Source organism: Cebus imitator, unplaced genomic scaffold (assembly GCF_001604975.1).
Source record: "Cebus imitator isolate Cc_AM_T3 unplaced genomic scaffold, Cebus_imitator-1.0 Scaffold120, whole genome shotgun sequence".
Taxonomy (NCBI): Eukaryota; Metazoa; Chordata; class Mammalia; order Primates; family Cebidae; genus Cebus; species Cebus imitator.
In genome coordinates this window covers 986,420-1,009,598 of record NW_016107435.1, presented here as the reverse complement: position 1 = coordinate 1,009,598, position 23,179 = coordinate 986,420, and the positions used below count along the sequence as shown (strand labels likewise).

At 36.3% G+C, this 23,179-nt stretch overlaps 1 protein-coding gene across 4 annotated transcripts in view; it reads right to left on the bottom strand.

Moving 5' to 3' along the window:
- The window catches only part of VPS37A (VPS37A subunit of ESCRT-I), an 89,918-nt gene extending 66,780 nt beyond the window's left edge, over nucleotides 1-23,138 (bottom strand). The window contains exons 1-4 of one of the 4 annotated variants that reach the window (XM_017539629.2): nucleotides 22,728-23,138; nucleotides 4,451-4,525; nucleotides 2,331-2,445; nucleotides 1,747-1,847 (exon numbers count right to left, since the gene is read on the bottom strand). In XM_017539629.2, the coding sequence (XP_017395118.1) occupies nucleotides 1,747-1,847; nucleotides 2,331-2,445; nucleotides 4,451-4,525; nucleotides 22,728-22,852 (416 nt within the window). In that variant the 5' untranslated portion in view covers nucleotides 22,853-23,138. Of the gene's footprint in view, nucleotides 1-1,746; nucleotides 1,848-2,330; nucleotides 2,446-4,450; nucleotides 4,526-15,582; nucleotides 15,607-22,693 lie in introns of those variants that run through there. The other 3 variants (XM_017539628.1, XM_017539632.2, XM_017539630.2) reach the window with 3 other exon arrangements.
- Between the last annotated feature and the right edge of the window lie 41 nt (nucleotides 23,139-23,179).

Below are 23,179 nucleotides of genomic sequence, written 5' to 3'. Positions count from 1 at the left end.
CCTCCCTCCTTGCTCCTGTTCTCATCATGTGATGTGCCTGTACCCACTTTACCTTCTATTAGGAGTAAAAGCTTCCTGAGGCTCCCCAGATGCCGAGCAGATGCCAATGCCATGCTTTCTGTATAGTCGGCAGAACCCTAAGCCAATTAAACCTCTTTTCTTTATATATTACCCAGTTTCAGGTATTTCTTTATAGTAATGCAAGAACAAGACTAAAACAGAATCCTTCGTACAAGGACGTGACTTTATTCAGGAAGCTACGGGAAGGCAATAAACCAAGAAACTAGGAAATAGCCTGAGAATGGGAAAAACAAAATCTAAGAAATGGAGAATCCAATACTAGAAAGTGGCAAAGGGAAATCCCAGAATGACAACAAAAAGAATTCCTGGCTTAGAATTACACAAATGTCATAGAGAGAAATTCAGAATGGAGGGAAGAAGTGGAACACTGAAAGTGAGGGAAAAAATAAAACCTAGATATTATCCTGCTGGTTTGATAACGTGAAAAAAATGCTTTAAGGGATATTTTTCAGAGTTGTTAAAAGCTCTGTGGAAATTTAGTAGTATCTTAAATTTAAGAAGACATGGAAAATGAAGATGATCCAAAACAAAACCAAACCAAACGCAAAATGTAGGTAGTTATTAATTCCAGAAAAAAAGGAAAAAATTACACCATAAGGAAAATGTGAACACGGTAACAAACTTGGCTCAGGAATGGACAATATTTATAGTCACAGTAATAAATACACCAAATATTAAAACATTAAAAATCATGATATAATTTCACTGGGAGAATGAGGAGAAAGGAAGTTTGGTGAAAGACAGCTGAAATTCTCATCTATTATAATAGGAGGACAACAGATAACATCTAAAATGAAAGAATCAAGACATAGAAGTATGCACACATTATTCAAAAATATGTAGGTAAACATTAGAAGAAACAGCAAGTCTGGGCGCAGTGGCTCCACGCCTGTAATCCCAGCACTCTGGGAGGCCAAGGCAGGAAGATTACCTGAGGTCAGGAGTTTGAGGCCAGCCTGGCCAACATGGTGAAACCCAGTCTCTCCTAAAAAAAATAAAAAATTAGCCAGGAGTGGTGGCACATGCCTGTAATCCCAGCTACCCAGGACGTTGAGGCAAAAAAATCACTTGAACTCTAAAGGGGGAGGTTGCAGTGAGCTGAGATTGCGCCACTGCACTCCAACCTGGGCAACAAGAGTGAAACTCCGTCTCAAAAAAAAAAAAAAAAGAGACAGCTAAAAGAGTAAAACAGGTGCTTCTGAAAGTGTGGATGTATTTGTGTGAAGGTGGAGAAGTAGAAATCAGAGGACTAATTTTTAACATCATTTGAATTTTTTAATATGTTTTGCTTTCTTTAATCAATTAAAATACTGCTGGCTGTGGTGGCTCATGCCTGTAATCCCAGCACTTTGGGAGGCTGAGGCGGGCGGATCACCTGAGGGTCAGGAGTTCAAGACCAGCCTGACCAACATGAAGAAACCCTGTCTCTATTAAAAACACAAAATTAGCCAGGCATGGTGGTGCATGCCTATTATCCCAGCTACTCTGGGTGTCTGAGGCAAGAGAATTGCTTGAACCTGAAAGGCAGAGGTTGAGGTGAGCCAGGGTCACACTATTGTACTCCAGCCTGGGCAACAAAAATAAAACTTCGTCTCAAAAAAAGAAATAAATAACAAATTAATTAATTAAAATACATGCAGACTTTTTTATTAGAAATATACTTACTAAGGAAATGCTGTTGAAGTAGGGGCTAAAACTGGAGGATTCTTCCAAAACTCATCCAACAAACTCTGAATAATTTTCCCAAGATCTGAGTGCATTGTAAACTGAAAGTAACAATAATACATGATGATTAAAATCACTTTCAGAAAAAGATTAAACAGTCACATTAGGATAATGTCATTCTAAATATTAACTTACTTTTACAGGTCAAGAATTAAATAAAAAAGGATATTAGGAATTCACAAGCTGTAACCTTTTTTATACAATCGATATTATAAATATCTGGTAGTTAGTAAACAGGTTAAAAGTCCATTTAATCAATAATGGTGTGAAATATTTCCATATTTGATGATTTACAGTAATTTGAGGGTTCAAAGGTAAATAGTAGAGTATATGTAAGTTACAATCTTTCACAATCAGCCATATCATATTCTAAGAATGTTAAGGCATAGTCTTAAATATTCAATTTTTAAAAAATTCCCCACGACAAAATGAAACTTTAAATGCACTTCAGATTTCTAAAATATTTAGTAGAAAAGTAATACACCTATTGTATTACCCCTAAATAAATTATCCCATATACATACATTGTTTACTAATGGAGAGGTAACATACACTCCTTGTTTATCCATTAAGTGATGTCGTATTGGTGGATAAACACTGATCACTGGTTTTTCCTGAGGAAATTGTGGAGGAAGCAATCTGATACAGGTAGAACAGATGAAAGACAAAAACGAAGATAACAAAGGTACATTATACAGTCAAACTCTTAAAATAAAGTTATTTAAAAGTAAATTAAATTTTCACACTTTGATATGCATTATTTAGCAATAAGTGCTCTATTACGGTGTTGTCTGAAAATATATATAAAAAGAAAATTTGGTAATAAGACTAGTTATTCAACACAGTAAACTCTTATGTGAAATATGGACATGAATTATAGAATACTCTTCACATCATGCCCATTAGTTGCTTTCAAACACAATACACCAAGCTATACAAAATCTTAGGTAAAAATTAGATCAGCCATTTGTAACAGGTGAACCATACTAGTCCAGTCTGGTTATTTACTGGACCACAGGTTCTAGTCATATAAATTTCCTGTGGTTTTTCTACTTTGAAAATGTTGTCAAGGCTGGGCGTAGTGGCACATACCTGTAGTCCCAGCTACTTGGGAGGCTGAGGCAGGAGAGCCACTTGAGCCCAGGAGTTCAAGACCAGCCTGGACAACATAGTGAGACCCCCATCTTTAAAAAAATAAAGTAAGATAAAAACAAATAAAATGCTGTGAAGCATTATTTCACTATTTATTGTACTTCTAAAGAGTAAGAGGATAAAATGGAAAGTAGTAGGATTGAAATGTAGCTGTCATCAAGACTTGGTTCTACATGGCTCCCTTCTAAATGCCATAAATGATACATCTCTCCCAACTTAGAGGTCAATCACATGGTTTCAAGTAAAGAACAGTAAGTTTTCAACACCAAAAAAAAGTGCAAATTTAAACCTTTTTGAAATACTACAAAACCAAGATTAGTGAGTGAAATCTTTAAAACTTAAAAATGAGAGTTTACTGGATATAAAACCATGTTTTCCAAATCTCTAAAACTCAAGAATATTTTACTTTGAATTGCCTCTTTGTTCCCCTGTTGGCTCAGAAAACTATTTGTTAGTAGCACTGTTGAAAAGAAAACTGGGTCCTTTTTGGCCTCCTCTGCTCAGCTCTACCTGGGCATTTGATAAGAGATAAAACTACTTCATTTACATAGTTGAAGATTTTAAAACTACTTTGGCAAAAAAGGCACTAAATGGCCTTTGGAGCCCAGACAATCTAGGTTGGTTATCTTGACTATGCTCTTAATCACGTTTCTGTAGTTGCCCTAACTTGAAGGGCTGCTGTGAGGATACAAAAAGCTCATATATAACAAGTTAACATAGCAGTTATATATTCATGCTTTAATTCACTCATTCAATTAGTATTTAATAAGGCCTCCTAGGTACGGGCACTATGCTAGGCAATGAGAATGTGAAAGTGAATACTTTCAAGTTAGGTGCCTTCTTCTCTGGCCCAAACACTTGTTCTAGCAAAAGCCACTTAATGCAACTTGAGGTAATCACAATCTCTTCACACTACATCCTCATTGCTGCATTTAAGGCTAAATAGCTACTTCAGCAATCACTGTCCAAATTTTTGTAACTTAAGTAAAAACCTGATGATTATATTCTTAACTTTTTTCATAAAAATGATCAGCAAATCATATCTAGACTTGAACTTTCCAGTTGATGTAGTATTATCTGTTGCTGAAATTTGGAATATTTTAACTTGTTTCTGATTTAAAGGTGACTCTATCTCTAATGACCATTATATATATATATATATATATATATATATATATATATATATCCCCTTTGTTTTTTATCACTGTTCAGTCTACCTCCAGCGAAGATTTTAGTGCTAATCAATAAAAACAATTATAGTACTAAGAATCAGTATTGCACATTTTTATTGCATTCCTCTTCTCTAGTTTCTTATAGCACTATAACTTAGTGACAGTTTTCAAAAATTTTTATCTCATTGAATTGTGCACTATTTTATAAATTATTTGAAATAAGTTCACTTTTAAAAGCTTACTTCTAATAACTAAGAAACAAAACAATAAAAAAACTGTAAGTCCTTTTAAATGAGTAAGTAGGATAGAATTCTACTCACATATTAATGTTAATTGTCAAGTTGTTTATGGTAAATGGCAATCTGTATTCCACATCTTTCTGTATTTCAGCTATACTGTAAGAGAAAATTTAAAAAAAGCTTACCCAAAGTCATGAAACCATTATGGTTAAAAACAAATGTTAAGTGCTGCCTTTATTTTTAATCACAGAATCAGGATTGCTGGCATAACTTGTATCTTGAGGGGAAGGAAAATGATCACAGTTGGAAAGGATCATCAACTAAGTAAGCAGTAATAGTCTGAACCATCCAGGGGAAGGGGATGTTGAGGTAAAGAGGCAAGGAAAAAACCTCTTCATTAATGCTAGATTGATTTACCATCACTTTATCCCATTTATCATTTGCAGAAACAATTGTGTGCTCTCTGGTTAATAAAGGTCGGCAAGCCATCTGGGTTCTGATTCTAACTGCCACTATCCAGCTATATAGACAGCTGGGGAAGTCTGGGTCTTAACAGCTTGAACTTAAAAGTCTAGGTGAGATGTATCCTACAGTCTTATGACAGAGGCTGCTGGCTGCTTTCCAAAAACAGTTACCCACTTCTTTCTAAGTAAAGAAGCCTGATTTTATTCTGGATAGCAATGTTCTAGTTCTTATAGGTAGTTGTTGCTACGGATTTAACTCTCAGCCAATAGAATGTACAGGGAAGCTGTAGGGAGAAATTCCAGGAAAATAGCTTAAACAAAACAAAATAATAGACAATTGATATCAGCCCATTTTGCCCTTCCTGCCTTCCTTCTACTTCCTCCTTCCATCTAGGAATTAGACTTCCAATAGCCATTTTGTACCATGAGTGACCCTTAGAATCGAAGCCATGCACTAAGGAAAGCTAGGCAGAAAGAAGTAGCTTGGGTCCTTGATGACAATGACATTGTCAAACTCTGAATTTTTTTTTTATATGAGAGAAAAATAAACTTTTATCTTGTTTTAGCCACCATTATTGGGTCTTTGGTACTGACAGCTGAATATAATTCTTGCCTTATAAGTCCCTGATACTAACACTCTACATTCATAATTTTGTTTTATTGTTATTTGCAGGCATACATTATTATAACTATAGTATACCAAACAAGTCTTTTAGGGGCTTTACTTGAAATTCTACCAATATTCATGATATTTCCAAGAGGGAAAATGCTAAGTAGTATTAATGAGGTGAAGTTGTAGAGAAAGCTTAATATTCAAATGGACACGAAACTTCTTCAAGCATGAATACCCTTCAAATGCCCGGCATATGAATAACAATTTGCTTTTTGTTCTTTTGGATGCTTCATCTAATAGCTTTATAAAACCTCTTATTTCTGTCCATTTCTGGTCCTTTGATAAGAATCCAGCGTCTAGGATATGTAAATCTCAGATAGCTTAAAAGATTCAAAAGTGTTGGGATGGCGTTACAGAGAAACTATAGACGTAGATAAACTTTCCTCTCTGACATTCTAAGGAATGGGGTTATCATTTAGAAGAAACAATTAAAAAAAGACTCAAACGGATACTCACTAGGACTTGAACAATTTTTATGGAAGTTTCTCTTTGGGAATTAGTTTTGGACTGAAAACCTCCTCCACTGCATGAACAACACATAATCAACAGAATGGCCTAAGTTTTTTATTCCTCTACATTGTTTTAGAACCTTAAGAGGTCATTGCTCAAGGAAATAAATACTAGTCACAAAAGCAACCACCAGTTCAAAGTCAAGTACAGCATCTTAGTGATTAACAGCATTGCCTCTCAAGTCAGTCTTCCTGGGTTCAAATCCTGTCTCTACCATTTATTCACTTTCATGGGTACATTAAGCCTTTTCTCTCAAAATGGGGAAGGCGGATGTTAAAAACATCTAACTACCTAAAAGACTTGTTAAATTAAGCAAAATAACGCATGTAAAGCCCCAATATGGTATCAGGCAAATAACTGTTCCATAAATATTAGCTATTATTAAATAGGCAGTTAGAACATGCAAGTTGGTCCCTCTCTAGATTTATGGTATTAAGGTTTTTGTTTTTTGACAGGGAGTCTTGCTGTGTTGCCCAGGCTGGAGTGCAGTAGCAGGATTTCAGCTCACTGCAATCTCTACCTCCTGGGTTCAAGCAATTCTCCTGCCTCAGACTCACAAGTACGGGGACTACAGGTACATGCCACCATGCCCTGTTATTTTTGTATTTTTTTTTTTTTTTTTTTGTAGACATGGGGTCTTGTCATGCTAGCTAGGTTGATCTGGAACTCCTGACTTCAAGTGTTCCACCTGCCTTGGCCTTCCAAGTTTTAACTCATCAGTTTTTCAAACATTGTTTAGATTTTTACAAAAAGTTTTCATTTAAAACATACTAAAATAAATTTGATTTAAATAATTTTTATTTAAATAGTTAGAAATGTCCAATTCATTTTCTCCAGTTATATGGCTGACAGTTACTAAAATTTTTTATGAGTTTTCTTCACAAACTAGGTATCACAAATAACAGAAGGTGATACTTATATTAATGACAGTTGAGCCATCAACAAATTCCAAAACAAGTTAATCATGGCAATCTAGAAATGCATTTGATTAGCTGCATTAGATAAAACAATAGGTATGTAATTGTTTTAATTAAAACAGGAATCATTTCCTGAATATTCATCACCAATGTGATTTTGAATATGTTGCTATTTTTAATAACTTTAAAAAATGTATTCCAAAACGTTCATTCTCATTGAAAAAAGGTTATCATATCATCAAAAACTACTGTTAACATATTGCTGTATAATCTTCTAAACTTATTTGTACATTCATAGCCTTATTTAAAACAAAAATATAATTATACTGTACATCAATTTTGTAAGTTCGTCTTCCCACTTAATTGTGATTGTCTTTCCAAACCAGTAAATGTTATTTTACAATATCATTTTTAATGGTTGCATAATGTTCTAGTACATGGTCATACTATTATTTAAGGTATTTTCTATTAATAGATATTGAAATTTTTTACAGTTTTTACTCTTATAAGCCATGCTTTGATAAACATTCTTATAGCCATATCTTTATGATGACAGTGGTAGTATTTTCAATGTAAATACACACATACATATTTTAAAGTAATAGTTTAATCACACCACAAGAGAAAATTTAAATGACCTATAAATTAATAATTATTTTTTCTAGATTCTCTGGGAGAAGAGAATTACTATGGTTTTACCTCAGTGACTGAATTTGTTGGGGCTAAAATAAAGCTGTAATAACATATAACTTTGTTATTAGAATATATGATTAATTGGTATCCTCATTTCTTTGACAGTCCCCCAAACCGTAAACAAGTAGATCTTAATATGCAAGAGAGACTTTCAGTTCCAACAGGGTGGTGTAGAAGCAAGCTGGCTTCACTTAACGCCACAAAAAACCAAGAAGAAATATGTAACACTGAGATTTGCTGAGTGTAGGATGGACTGTATTTCTTGCTGAGAGCCATGGCAAAGAAAACCGAGCTGGATCCCCAAGTGGAAAACTGCTCAGGGTGTTCCAAAGTAGTGAACAGTATGTGTATATCATATACCAACCAGTTAAACTAGTTTTTTAAGCACAGGATATGTGACCCTGCCCCTGTGGCTCCCTAGTGGAGAATGCTTTCTGGTTTGTCTTTCATCAGTGGTAAGCAGGCACCAGCTAACTGCCTAGTTTATTTTTGTTCTATGAGGAAACACAGAACACCTGTTTGTTAATAATAGTCACCTGTTTAGAGAGAATAAATACACAGGTCAGAGCCTGCAAGAGGCTCTCAGTCCAGAATACTGTTAGCCCCCTGAGGCTCTAAGCTCCGAGGGCTGTTAGCCCCAATAGTCCCACTATGTACTCTATTTGTGGCTGTTTCTTAATTCTTTCAGTGTCACCTGGGTTGGGGTCTCTACACCCAAGCTGGTCTTGGCAGAGATTTACACCAGCAACATCCCAGAACTCAAATATGAGGATCGGTCACTTCGCAGGACCACAGAGAAGTGAAAAAACTCTGAGCAGATGGTAAGAGAATCAGACTTCCATATTTGTGATGCCTCTCCCCACAGTCTTCCCAGCACCAAACATGAGAAAAATTTCCCTTCAACCCACAGTTTCTACACTGGAAAAAGAGAGATTGAGGTGGACAATCAGCTTCCCCACCATTCTAAGTTCCCTGCCAGGAGACTCATCCCTGACTCAACCCACTGGAATCATCATGAGGACTGAAGGGAGAAATATCCCTGAGGACAGGCAGAGACAAAAGGGAAAAGGGGAGAAGCAAGACTACCAGCCTCAACCCAGGAAACTGTTACTGAACCGAAGAAAACACCAAATCAGAGTGCCTATTCAGCAGCTCCACGTTGTAGGAGACAGGTTCCACAGATCCCCTGGGCAGGAACCCTTTGCAAGCCTTCCTACACTTCCCTCTTTGGGAGCTCCCCCATTAGAGATGGGTAGTGCTCCAGTATTTACTAGACTAAGGCAAAACTGGGTTTAAAGTGCCACTGGGAAGCAAAAAGGAGATAGCAACCAAATAGTGGCCTTTAGGCAAATATATTCAATAAAACCAAAACAAGCCAGAGAGAGAAGACCAGAATAAATAACAAATTCTTCAAAGTAAAGGCATAAGTGCACATCTGCAAGAAACAAGAGCAAACAGGGTGTCTGACTTCCCTAAATGGACAAAGCAAAGAACAAATGACTGACCCTAATGAGATAATAATATGTGAGATCTCTGACTAAGAAATGAAAATAGCAGTTCTAAGGAAACTCATCGATCTCCCAGATAAAACAAAAAATTCAAAAATTTATCAGAGAAACTTAACAAAGAGATTTAAGTAATAATGAAAAACTAAACAAATGTTGGAACTGAGAAATATGTTTGCTGAACTGAAATTTATTAAAGGCTTTCCATGGCAGAATGGATCAGGTAGAAAATCGAATTAGTAAGCCTGAAGACAGGTTATTAGAAAATACAGAGTCAGAGAAAGAAGAAAAAAGACTGAAAAGAAACGAAGACCACCTGCAAAATACAGAAAATCACCTCTTAAGACCAAATCTAAGAATTACTGGTATTTAAAAAACAGTTGAGCCAGAGCAATGTGTAGAAAGCTTATTCCAAGAAATAGTCACAGAAAAACTTCCAAAGCTTGAGAAAGATAAAAATATTCAGGTACTGTAAGGTCAGATATACCAAACAAATCTGACATAAATAAGGCTACTTATTTATAAGGGCATATAATAATCAGACTCTCAAAGGTGAAGCACAAAGAGAGGAAACTAAAAGCAACAAGAGAAAAGCAGCAAATAACATATAAAGGAGCTCTAATTTGTCTGTCTGGAAACAGACTTCTCAATGAAAACCATACATGCCAGGAGGGAGTGGAACAACATTTTCCAAATGCTGAAAGGAAAACAAACAAACAAACAAACAAACTGTTCCATCCAAAAATACTGTATCCAGCAAAGTTATCTTTCAAATATAAAAGAGACCCAAAATATTTACCACACTAACAAAAGCATGGAGAATTCACCACAAGACCCGTCTTACAAGAAATACTAAAGGAAGTTCATCAGTCTAAAAGAAAAAAACACTAACGTGAAAAGACAAAATATTTGGAGGCATAAAATCCACTGGTAAAATTAAGTACACAGAGAAACCCAGAATCCTCTAATACTGTAATTATGGTGTGCAATACACTTATAACTCTAGTATGAAGCCCAAAATACAAATCTATCAAAAACAACAATGGCTATGGTGACCTGTTAAGTGATAGGTAATATAAATGTATAAACTGAGACAACTAAAAGTCAAAATGTTGGGGAGAAGGAGTCAAACCATAATATTTTTTGTTCCTATTACCTTCTTTGTGATCTAAGGTAAGTTACTGTCTCTTTAAAATAACTTGTTATACATGTTTTTTGTAAGCTGTATGAAAACCATAGTGCAAAACCCTATAGTTTTGATTCACTAAAAAAAAAAGCAAGAAATTAAAACATACTACCAAAGAAAGTCACTTAGCTACAAAGGAGGACAGTAAGAAAGGAAGAAAGAAAGCGGGAAGATTTAAAACAACCAGAAAACAAGCAACAAAATAGGAGAAGTCCTTACTTATCAATAATTAATATAATGGAATAAATTCTCTAATTAAAAGGCACAAAGTAGCTGAATGGATAAAGCAAAGCAACAAGACCCAAGAATATGTTGCCTATAAGAAACTCACTTCACATATAAAGACACATGTAGACTGAAAGCAAAGGAGCAGAAAAAGGTATTTCATGCAACTGAAAATGAAAAGGAGGAGGAATAGCTATACTTACATCAAATAAAAGAGACTGCAAATCAAAGACTATGAAAAGAAACAAGGTTCCTATATAAAACGATAAAGGGGTTAAGTCAGCAAGCAGATATAACAATTACAAATATCTACGCACCCAAAACCAGAGCTCCAAAGTACATAAAGCAAACATAAATGAACGTAAAGGGAAAGGCAGATTGCAGTACAATAATAAGGGACTTTCACCCTACTATCACTAATGCAAAGATCATCCAGACAGAAAATCAATAAAGAAACATCAAAGTTAAACTTCACATTGGACTTAACAGGCCTAATTGAGATTCAATTGCTGCAGAATATATTTTTTCATCATCACATTGCACATTCTCCAGAACAGAACTTATCTTAGGCCATAAAACAAATCTGAACAAATTCAAAGAAATCAGAAATCATATCAAGTATGTTTTCTGACCACAATGGAATAAAACTAGAAACCAATTACAAGAGGAACTTCAGAAACTACACAACCATATGGAAATTAAACAAGCTGCTAAACAACCAATGAGTTGATGAAGCCCTTAAGGAAATTTTAACAATTCTTCAAACAAATGAAAATGGAAATAGAACACACCAAAATCCATGGGATAAAGCAAAAGTGGTACAAAGAAGAAAGTTTACAGCAATAAATGACTACATCAAAAAAGCTGAAAGACTTCAAATAAACAACTTAACTATGCACCTCAATGAACTAGAGAAGCAAGAACCAAACCTAAAAGGAGAAACAAATAAATGTCAGAACAGAAATCAATGAAGTTAAGACTAAAAAATAATACAAACAATCAACAAAATGAAAAGTTGGTTACTTGAAAAGATAATCAAAATCATCCCAAGCCTTTAGCTAGATGAACTAAGAGAGAAGACCCAAATAAATGAAGTCAGAATGAAAAAGGAGATGTAACAACTGATACCACAGAACTACAAAGAATCATTAATATGCTAAAAAATTAGAAAACCTAAAGGAAATTCATAAATTCCTGGACATATACAACCTACCAAGATTAAACCATGACAAAACTGAAAACCTCAATAAACCAATAATGAATAATGAGATTAAAGCTATAATAAAAAGTCTCCCATCATAGAAAAGCTGAGGGCCTGATAACTTCACTGATGAATTCTACCAAACATTTACAGAACTACTAACAATTCTGCTCATGCTTCAAAAAAATTGAAGAAGAGGGACTACTTCCAATCTCATTCTACAAGACCAGCATTATCCAAAGAAACAAGAAAAAGAAAAACTACAGGCCAATATTACAGATTAACATAGATGCAAAAATCCTGAACAAAATACTAGCAGACCAAATTTGACAAAACATTAAAAAGATCATTCACTATTATCAGGTGGGATTACCCCAGGAATCCAAGGACAGTGCAATATATATGCAAATCAATAAATATGATGTATCACATTAACAGAACCAAGAACAAAAACCATATGATTATTTCAATAGATGCTGAAAAAGCACTCAATAAAATCCTTTATGATCACAACCCTCATCAAACTGGGTATAGAAAGAACATACATCAAAATAATAAAGGCCATATATGACAAACTATAGTTGACATCATAGTGAATGGGGAAAAACTGAAGGCATTTCCTCTAAGATCTAGAACAAGACAGGCATAGCTACTTTCAAACTTTTATCCAATATAATAGTGTAAGTCTTGGTCAGAGTAATTAGGCAAGAGAAAGAAATAAACGGCATCTAAAATGGAAAAGAGAAATTAAATTAGCCTCGTTTGCAGATGGCATAATCTTATGCCTGGAAAAACCTAAAGACTGCACCTGACAAGCAAATTCAATAAAGTTGCAGGATACAAAATTAACATACGAAAATCAGTGGCATTTATATATACTAATAGTGAACAATCTAAAAAAAAAGCAATCCTAGTTACAATAGTTACAAAGAATATATAACACCTAGAAAACAATTTTGCCTAAGAAGTGAAAGATCTAAACAAGGAAAACTATAGAACCCTGATGAAGGAAATTGAAGAAGACATGTACAAAAAAAAAATGGGAAGATATTCCATGCTTGTGGCTGGAAGAATAAATAGTGTTAAAATGATAATACTACCCAAACAAAATTACAGATTTGGTACAATCCCTATCAAAATGCCAATGACATGCATCACAGAAATAGAAAAAAAAAAAAAAAAAAAACCTAATATTTACATGGACCCACAAGACCCTGAATAGGTGAAGGAACCCAGAGCAAAAAGAACAAAGCTGGAGGCATCACACTGCCTGGCTTCAAAATTTACTGCACAGTTACAGTAACCAAATCACATGATACTGGCCTAAAAACAAACATATAGACCAATGGAAAAGAACAAGGAACCCAAATACAAATCCACACATTTACAGCCAACTCACCTTGACAAAAGCACCAAGAACATACAATGGAGAAAGCATGATGTTTTCAATAAATGGTGCTGGGAAAACTGGGTAATTGCATGCAGAAGAAAGAAACTAGACCCCTATCTCTTACCATACACAAAATTAAAAAGAATGGATTAAAGAGTTAAATCTAAGACCTGAAACTAGGAAACTACTAAAAGAAAACATTGAGGAAATGCTTCAGGACATTGTTCTAGGCAAAGAATTTTTGTGTAAGACCTCAAAAGCACAGGCATCCAAAGCAAAACCAGATAAATGGGATTACATCAAGCTAAAAACCTACACAGCAAAGAAACAATCAACGAAGTGAAGAGATAACCCCCAAAAATGGGAGAAAACATTTGTAAGCTATCCGTTTGACAAAGAATTAATAACCAGAATACATGAGAAGCTCAAACAACTCAAAAGCAGAAAAACAAATAATGTGATTTTAAAATGGGCAAAAGATCTCAACAAACATTTCTCCAAAGAAGCATACAAGGTGTGGTGGCATGCACCTATAAACCCAGTTACTTGCAAGGCTGAAGTGGGACTGCTTGAGCCCAGGAGTTCCAGATCAGTCTAGGCAACAGAGTGAGGCCGTCTCTGGGGGGGAAAAAAAAAAAAGAAAAAAAAGTATCATCTTACCCGAGTTAAAATGGCTTTTATTAAAAAGCCAGGCAATAATGGATGCTGGCAAGGATGTGAAGGATGTGGAGAAAGGGGAACCCTCATACACTGCTACTGGGAATGTAAATTAGTACAACTAATGTGGAGTCTGCTATGGAGGACAGTATGGAGGATCCTCAAAAGACTAAAAATATCTCTGCACCTTTAGAACCTTGAAAAAAAAAAAAACAAACAAAATGAAACTACCATATGATTCAGCAATTCTGCTACTGGGTATATTGCCAAAGCTGCACTCTCACATTTATTGCAGTACTATTCACAACAGCCAAAACACGTAATAAATTTAAGTACACATCAACAAATGAATGGATAAAGAAAACGTGGCATAATACACAACAGAATATCATCCCACCATAAAAAAGGATGAAATTCTGTCATTTGCAGCAACATGAGTGGAACTGGAGGTCATTATGTTAAGTGACATAAAACAAACACAAAAAGACAAACACTGCATATGTGAGAGCTAAAAAAGTGGATCTCACAAAGAAAGAAAGTAGCTTGGTGGTTTCAGAGGCTGGAAAGAGTAAATGGGAGGGGAAATAAAATTAATTGTTGGTTCAAATATACAGTTAATGAAAGAAATAAGATCTAGCATTCAATAGATAAGGGTGATTACAGTTTACAATAATCTATTATACATTTCAGTATAGCTAGAAGAGAAAAATTCAAACATTACTAACATAAAGACAAATATTTAAGGTAATAGCTAACCCAATTATACTCACTTGATCTTCACAAATTATATGAACGCATTAAATTATTACATGTACCCCAAAACTATGTACATCTATTATGTATCAATTTTAAAAGATTTAAAATTGCAATAGAGGCATCAGTTATGGTTAAGATTCGTTTTGCAGAATAAATAATAATTTATCACTTAGTTTATATTTTGTGTAAACTCTGATTTCATAAGACTCACTTCAACTGAACAGCTACCATATACCAGCATCTTGCAAGGAAATGGAAATAGAGATGAATATGATGTGATGAGAAACTCAAGTGACTAAAAAGATCAATTCAAGACAATAATGTCACACATTTCCCACAGTGTAGGGTAACTCAAGTAATGTTTATAGGCAAATCTTGCAAATAATGTATCTAAATAGACAGACAAATATCCTATCTAAATCTCCAAGATTTAGATATTAAAAAATCAAGTTTTTTTATTTTTATTTATTATGAATACATAATATTTATACATATTTATTGGGTACTTGTGATGTTTTGACAGAAGCGCAAAACAGATTTTTAAAAAACAAATCTGTAACAGTGCTGAAAAGCAAAAACTACAATGTACAGATAAATTCTGAGGAAACCGTGACAAACAAAAAGATAGGATTAAATGTAAGGAAATGGGTAACATTTTTTAAAAAAGAAGAAGAAAAAAGGAAATACAGAAAACAATCACAATCCAAAACATAAGTTTGAAGCAATTTGAAGGTCCTCTAAGCCCTTGAACCAAGTCAGTGCAAACCAAGAGTTTGGGCGGAAGAGGGTGGGTCAGGAGCATTTCTCAGGGTAATTAATCAACAGGGTGACATTAGTGGAGCAACAGGTAGGCTAGGGAACTAGCCTCTTTTCCCCGCTCGTTCTTACTGATAAACAGTGTAATATTTGCACTCAGATTAACAGAGATAGCCTCTCTAAGCTAGCAGAGAAACCTCAGGAAATAACTAACCTAATGGAAGCTAATGACTCCCAGGAAACCACCTTTTCCAGAAGATAACTAGCAGCTTGCCCTAACTAAGGACATGCCATTCTTATTCTTCATGACCAGAAGCAGAGTATGGTAAACAGAGTAAGTATTCACAAGTGAGTCAACAGGGAACCTCAAATACAGAAATGAGAACATCATAAAGGATTGAATAAAACAAAATCATTCAAACTATGCCCCAAATTCAAGAAACTAAAACACAAAAACTCAAGGAAACAGTTAACAGAGCAAAGACACTATAAATTTACATACTTACTATCCTCGGAACAAGAGAAAATAGCACTTGCACACACACAGCTGATATAAAAATGAAAAATTAAGAAACTGGAAATTTAAAACAAACAGCTCCAATAAATGGTTCAGTGTTGTTTGGAAAATCCTTCATACTATAGCTGTCTCTTGGAGAATGCTGATGCATGTTAGTACATTAAAGACTTTGAGAAATTCCAAGTAAACTGCATGTTTTCCAAATCTGTGTGACATGGACCACTTATTTTATATTTTTTTGAATAGAACACATAATAATGACTGAGATGTGCAAAGAGCTATGAAAACACAGAAGAAAGCACCTAACCCAGTGGTGGTGAGATCTTCTGGAAAAAATAACATCTGGGTTACATTTAAAAGTGTTAACATCCAGAAAAGTGAATCAGGGAAATAAAGTATACATTTTAGATGGAGAAAACACTATCAGAAAAGCTTCAGATACAAAATAACACAAGTTCTAAAAAAGTCTCCATATCCCTTGCAATATATATGAAATGCTACTTTTTGTTTGATATCTTTCCACCAGTCACATCACCATCTTCTGTGACAACCAGGAATCAAGCTAAGGTGGCTGGCCTTTTTTTGACAAGAGTTAGGAAGCTACTGAAAGGAGTAACATGGTCAAATTTGGATTTTAGAAAGATTACTCTGGCAGCAATGTGGAAGAAAAGGTAGAAGGAACAAGACTGGAGGCAGAGAGAATTGTTAGAACTTCATGATAGTAGAAATGGAAGACTGAATGGAAATGGAAGATGGTACAGGTTTTTGGCTTAGGTGAGCAACAGTAGAAAGTCTGGAAGGAGTTCAGGTTGGGGGGAGGGGCAGATGTGGCTGATTTAACTAGCAATGGAGAAATAACTGACTTACCGTAACTTTTTTTTTTTTTTTTTTTTTGAGACAGAGTCTCGCTCTGTTGCCCATGCTGGAGTGCAGTGGCAACATCTCTGCTCACTACAACCTCCGCCTCCCAGGTTCAAGCAATTCTCCTAGCCTCCCAAGTAGCTGGGATTACAGTGCCCGCCACCATACCCAACTAATTTTTTGTATTTTTAGTAGAGACGGGGTTTCATCATGTTGGTTAGCCTGGTCTCGAACTCCTGACCTCGTGATCCACCTGCCTTAGCCTCCCAAAGTGCTGGGATTACAGGCATGAGCCATCACACCTGGCCCATAACTTTTTTTAAAGCAGTTACAGACTAATACTGCTAATGAGAAAATTAACTGAAGATAGCACTTGAGCTGTTTAAGATATTTCTTAAATGGTACCATGCTTTATTGTGTCATATACTCTGCAATTTTAAGTCTTAATCACTGGTTATAAATAAACTATATAACTTAATGTATCGAATTAGTTTTCACTTAATTACAGGATTGATATGCATAATTTTAAAGCTTACTATATAGAGCTCAAAGTGCATTCAGAGTCAAAAGTTGACATTCTGTAGATTTCAGTAGCTTCAATGGGCTTAAGGCAAACAGATGTTTGTAGAATTTTTTGTTGCAAATTAATGTTATTTCCTTCCATAAAGAAGTTTTAGTATCAAATAACTACAGGATCTAAGTAACACACATGAATGAAGGCAGCTGCTTCTAGTACAACAGGGAGTAAATTGCAAACTGGTAAATGGGTAGTGGGCAGCCCAGGAAAGGAGATAGTTACTCTTCTGCTTAAAGTAAATATTGCTATGTGGAAACCAATCTTTCCAGATTTTCCATTTTAAAAGAAGAGTTGGAGAGGACAGGGGGTATAGGGGAAATCTTCATGCCTTTTTAAAAGTTTGCTGTGAACATAAAACTACACTAAAAAATAAAGTCTATTAAATAAAGAAAAATTAGGCTGGGTGTGGCAGCTCATGCCTGTAATCCCAGCACTTTGGGAGGCCAAGCCAGGCAGAGCGCGTGAGCCCAGGAGTTTGACAGACAAGTCTGGGCAACATGGCAAAACCTCATCTCTACCAAAAAAAAAAAAAAAAAAAAATTAAATTAATTAGCTGGGCATGATAGCATGTGCCTGCAGTACCAGCTACTTGGGAAGCTGAGGTGGGAGGACTGTTGCAGCGAGCTGCGATCATGCCACTGTGCTTTAGCCTGGGTGACAGAGTGAGACCCTGTCTCAAAAAATAAATAGAAAGTAAACTTGGATCCTCTTCATAAAAATATATAACATGAGACAGGTTCAAATACACACAACACCTATATCTTCTTATTACAATCTCTTGTGCTACCAAGTTTGTTTGTGAGTCCTTATGAGCTGAGAGTCAATTCTGTAAAAAGAGCATGGAATTTAAGCTTCCTCAGAAACCCATGAGATGGGTGGAGAAAGTCTTACAGCTGTGAGCAAAAGCATAAAGCTTAGCAGCTGTGGGGGAGAACTACACAAGAGCTGACACTATAAGAAGTTTTAAGGCTAAACATTTAGGCAATCAGAAAGAACAATGGAATCCGGAGACTAGCAGCAAATGAAGGTAGTAAAACAATTTTTAAAGACTACAGAGAATGGCACTATTATTTTAAAGATATGTACAAGAACAAAATACATAACTACTGCTGTTTACATCTCCTGTGTGTAAGATAATATTTTAGGTTATTTACCTGCATCATGCCTAAAGCCTTTCAAAATGGGTTCATTCCACTTGTGAAGAAACTAACTCTCTGGAATGAACTTGCTTTCTAAACAGAAAGTCAGAAGTAGTCCTGCCAGAGACAAATGAGTTGTAGGTAGGCTTATGAGAGATCCATAAACAACAAGCTGGCTAGAAGCTTACAGGCTAAGAGGCAAAGGTTTCAGGCACACTGATTCCATCCAGTGGAAAAAAGAAAATGTAATTGTCATATGCCTACTATGTGCCAGATACATTTCCAAATGTCTTAAATATATTATTTAGTTATCAAAAATCCTGCATGACAGGAATCACAATTCCTGATTTTATTGATAGGAATTGGAGGATCAGAGTTGTCTAAGGTAACAATATCCAAAACATGAGACATTTCTTCTTCCCAGACATTTCTTACTATTATTGAGAAAACATTTTGAGCAGTTTGCCAGCAGAATTGCTCTCCAACACCCACTGACCAAGAATCCTGCTTCCACAGTAACTTGGAGGAAGAGTGACGAGACCATCTCCATTGGTGTAAACAATTCTTACTCACCCCCAGTGGAGGCTGGGTTGAAAGATCCCAGCCTTCACAAAGTATATGGCCTCACAGAGGAAAAAACCAACAGTGTCCATAAAGTCAGCTTCCTCAGGAAGTATAAGAACCATTAGAATTTGTTCTACTCCTGACCATAAAGTCAGGAATTTTGGTGATAAACTGAATAGTGTGATAACTGTTACTCAGATGATAGAACATATTACTTGAGCCCAGTCTACATAATTTCTAGTTTCTATTTTCACAGCTGACTTAAACACTTTGGCTACAACACTTTTTTTTTTTTTTAATTTTGTCATCTGACAGTTATCTCATTTGCCCTGCATATTGGTGAGACTCAGATGAAGAAATATACATAAAATTCACCTATTTTTTTGTAGAGGACAGAGAAAGATGAGGAGATAAGAATTTACGGCGACTAAAAAGAAGTCCATAATCATTAGAGAAAGAGACTTAAAGAGACTGTTAAAGTAGAATTTTCAGAATTATAAGGACATAAAAAGATACCTTCACTGCCAAAAAAAGATATTCATCTATTGACCTTACATTTGGAGAAAAGACATAATATGAAACATGAGGGAGGTAGGCAGCATGTAACAAGATACTGATGTTCCTCATGTAACAAGTTTTTGTACAGTTCATAAAAAAATTGGAAATTCTTTCAACTTTTACACACCATACCTTTAGAATAACCAATTGGTATCTGTTTGCACAAAAATCTTTAAGTGAAAATTGTACCACTAATTTAGCTAATCAGGGAACATACTGCCAGTGTTGGGACTCAGAAACAATATCCCAAAATATTGCACTTTGGCAAACTGAGTACTTTGAATTAAAAAGTCTGGAAGCCTCAGAAGCAAAGTTCTCTCTGACCTTCTCCTGCCCTTCTTCCTCCCTTGAAGAAGTCACAGAAACCAGGATTCCTCTTCCCCAAGGTGGTATATTACAAACTAGAACCCTTCTTCCCTACAAAGGACATAAATACAGAAAGTTCACTTTCCCTTCTGCCCTGAAGACCCTCATTCCGCAGATGTCCCAGGCCGTACACTAGAAGAGGAGAATGCCATACAGAGACGCCAAGAAAAATCTGAACAGATAGGCCTTGTGGGCTTCCCCCACCTCTGTCTATTACCATTACTATATACTTTTGTCCAACACATTTCTGCATGGCTGTCCATTCTTCACTGAAGCTAATCATGAATATAAACAGTTCTCCTTGGGTCTTTGGGCTTCAGCTCTGAAGGCTCCCATGCAGTGTAAAACGTTGATTAAATAAATCTGTTATACTTTTCTCTTGTTTACCTGTCTTTTGTTATAGGAGTTTCAGCTGTCCCCCTTATGACTGATGAGGAAAGATGTCACACCACTTCCATCTTTACATCAGATACCATACAGATAGATTATTTTTACATCCTAGCTTAAAAATAGATGTCATTAGAAGTATAATTTTTAAAAATTGCCAAAAAAAATATATCAGATGTCATTATTTAAAAGGATGGACTAAGAAGAATAGGTGAATGGCATTTTTTCTGGGATTGTGCCATTTTTTGAAAAACTGGAAGCATATGACCTACTTAAACGTCTCCAGAATTATTCAACTATAATTTGTAAATGTAAAATATCTCAAATAAAACTTCAAGGATTTTTACAAACAAACTTAAAAGAATATTTAAAGTTATTTGTTCATAACACTACAAAATACATTACATTATCTACGGCAACCGTGTCCAATCAATCATATGTTCAAAATTTCTGGTTCAAAAAATAATATATGAAATGAATCCTTTCTGCAACCAATTCAGGGTATTTACTAATCCTCTTAAGCCAATTCCAGAACTCCTTACATTAACAATTCCTTCTATAAAATTTCACTTTATTTGGGAGTCCAAAATTATAAATTTCAGATCAATTGCTTTCCTTACTTACCAGTCTTAGCAGTAAGAGACTTTGGAATATTTAAAAAATTAAACTCCAACCTCGAAGAAAAAAAATTAGTCAGCATTGAAAATATTTAACATAATAATATCTACTAAGGTTTAAAAGCAATTAATTCCAAAAGGGTGGTTCTCAAAAAGTGTTTCTGTAGTAGCAGGACTGGTACAGTACATAACTATTCTACCAAGGTATTAACTTCTAAGGGAACAAACATGTTAAAAATGAGTCACCTTATTTAATAAGCATATCTTGTGAGAATAGCTCTTAAAGTTCAGTACTGAACATGATTTGGAATAAGACTGACTTGTAAGAACTTTGTGAACTTAACTTTCCAAAATGAAAGCCACCAATAATAGCCTGCCATTCCTTTCCGTTAAATAGAGTAAAATTTCACCTTTTGAACGTTCTAAACAAACAGAACAATTGAGACAAGGAACCAAGAAACACCTGAAGTTCAGCCAGCATCGGGCCTTATTTTAGCCAAACTGATTTTGCAGTGAATTTTTCTATTAACAAGACTATCTAATTTAAAATTATTCCATTTTGGACAGGAATTATTCAATTTTATTATCTCAGGGTATGTATTTTTTAACTGTACGAAAATAATATCTTTAAAAGAGTTAGGGACTGGGTGAGGTGGCACCTGCCTGTAATCCCAGCACTTCGGGAGGCAGACGCAGGTGGATAACATCAAGTCAGGAGTTTGAGAACAGCCTGACCAATATAGTGAAAGCCCATCTCCACTAAAAATACAAAAAAAATAGCTAGCCATAGTGGTGTGCACCTGTAATCCCAGCTACTCGGGAGGCTGAGGCAGGAGAATTGCTTGAACCCGAGAGGTAGAGGTCGCAGTAAGCTGAGATTGCACCACTGCACTCTAGCCCAGGCAACAGAACGAGACTCTGTCTCAAAAAAAAAAAAAAAAAAAAAAAAGGGTGGGGGTTAGGGACTTAACAATGTTGACAACGTTGTCATCTTTATATAAAATAGTGTGAAACTGTTAATATACTTGCAAAATGCGTATAATATAAAGAAGCAGTTATAATTTTTGAAAACCGTTAGAAGCCACAGGCCTTTGCAATGTAAAAGGCTGCAGCAAGCCAATTTATAGTAAAAAGAGTTGAAATAATATGAATTGTAAATATATTTCTAAACTGACCACGATAAAATGAAAAACTCATAGGAAGACAACAGAACAATCAAGATGAACATAAGGTAATTCTTGAGTGTGGAGCAAGACTATGAAAGGCGTGAGAAATGTGCAGGCACTGGTAGCTGTGAGATGGGGAGAGGCTGCTGGAACAGGGTACATCTTAGAGACTCAAAGAGGACAGACTACGTGACTCTCATACGAGAAGCATTCACTGATGAAAACTCTGGCTTCCCTTTCCTTTGATGTTGCAACAGTTCTATTTTCCATTCTTTGTGAAACCTGGAGATTACTCTTCGCAATTGTATTTTAACAATTCTGCCGAGGCGGCAATAAGGTGAGCAAAGGGAAAGATTAGTGGGGAAGCCGGGACAGCAAGGGATACTGGAAATAGACTGTGAGAGAGATTAAAGTCAGCAGCGATGTGTCAGTAGGGATGAGCAAATCCGAGTTAGAAGCGCTGAGCAGCGGTGGGGCAGGAGGCAGGGAGGGTCCGGAGGAAAACAGTAAAAGGGGACAGGAGTGGGAGAGCAAGCGTGTGACCCAGAACCACGGGAGGTAAACCACAGGAGGAGCTGCTGGGGAGCAGACCTGAGGGACGGCGAGGGTAGTTAAGAGCAGCCCGCCCTCCCGCCCTACTTTTTCTTCCGGTGGAGAGGCAGCGACCAGTCACCTGGAGTGTGAGTTCCGGAGAGACTCGATCAGGCGCTGCTTCTGCTGCTGGAGGCTGGTGAGGCCACCGGGGGACCCAGCTGCGGAGGAGGAGGCGCTCTTGGTCAGGGGAAAGAGCCAGCTCATCCTCCTTGGGTCCCCGGGCCCGAGGCCCTGGAAGGCTCTGGCTTGCTTCTCCCAGCCGCTCGGCCCGGTGGTTCTCCAGAGACAGAGGAGGAGACTGGGACGTCCGTGGCCCAAGCGCTGGCGACCGCGTCTTCTCTAAGCCAGCCCTGCCTGCGCTCCCCGGGTTCTGGGGGACATGCTATGAAGGGCGGGCAGCTGGAGAGGGGAACTTGCCGGCAAGAACAGGCAGTCACACTTTCACGGCCCAGACGCCAAGCCAGCCAGTCAAGCAGCCCGACCGCCCAGCGATCCACCAGCCGCGCCGCCGTCACCTGCGTGCCCCGCCCC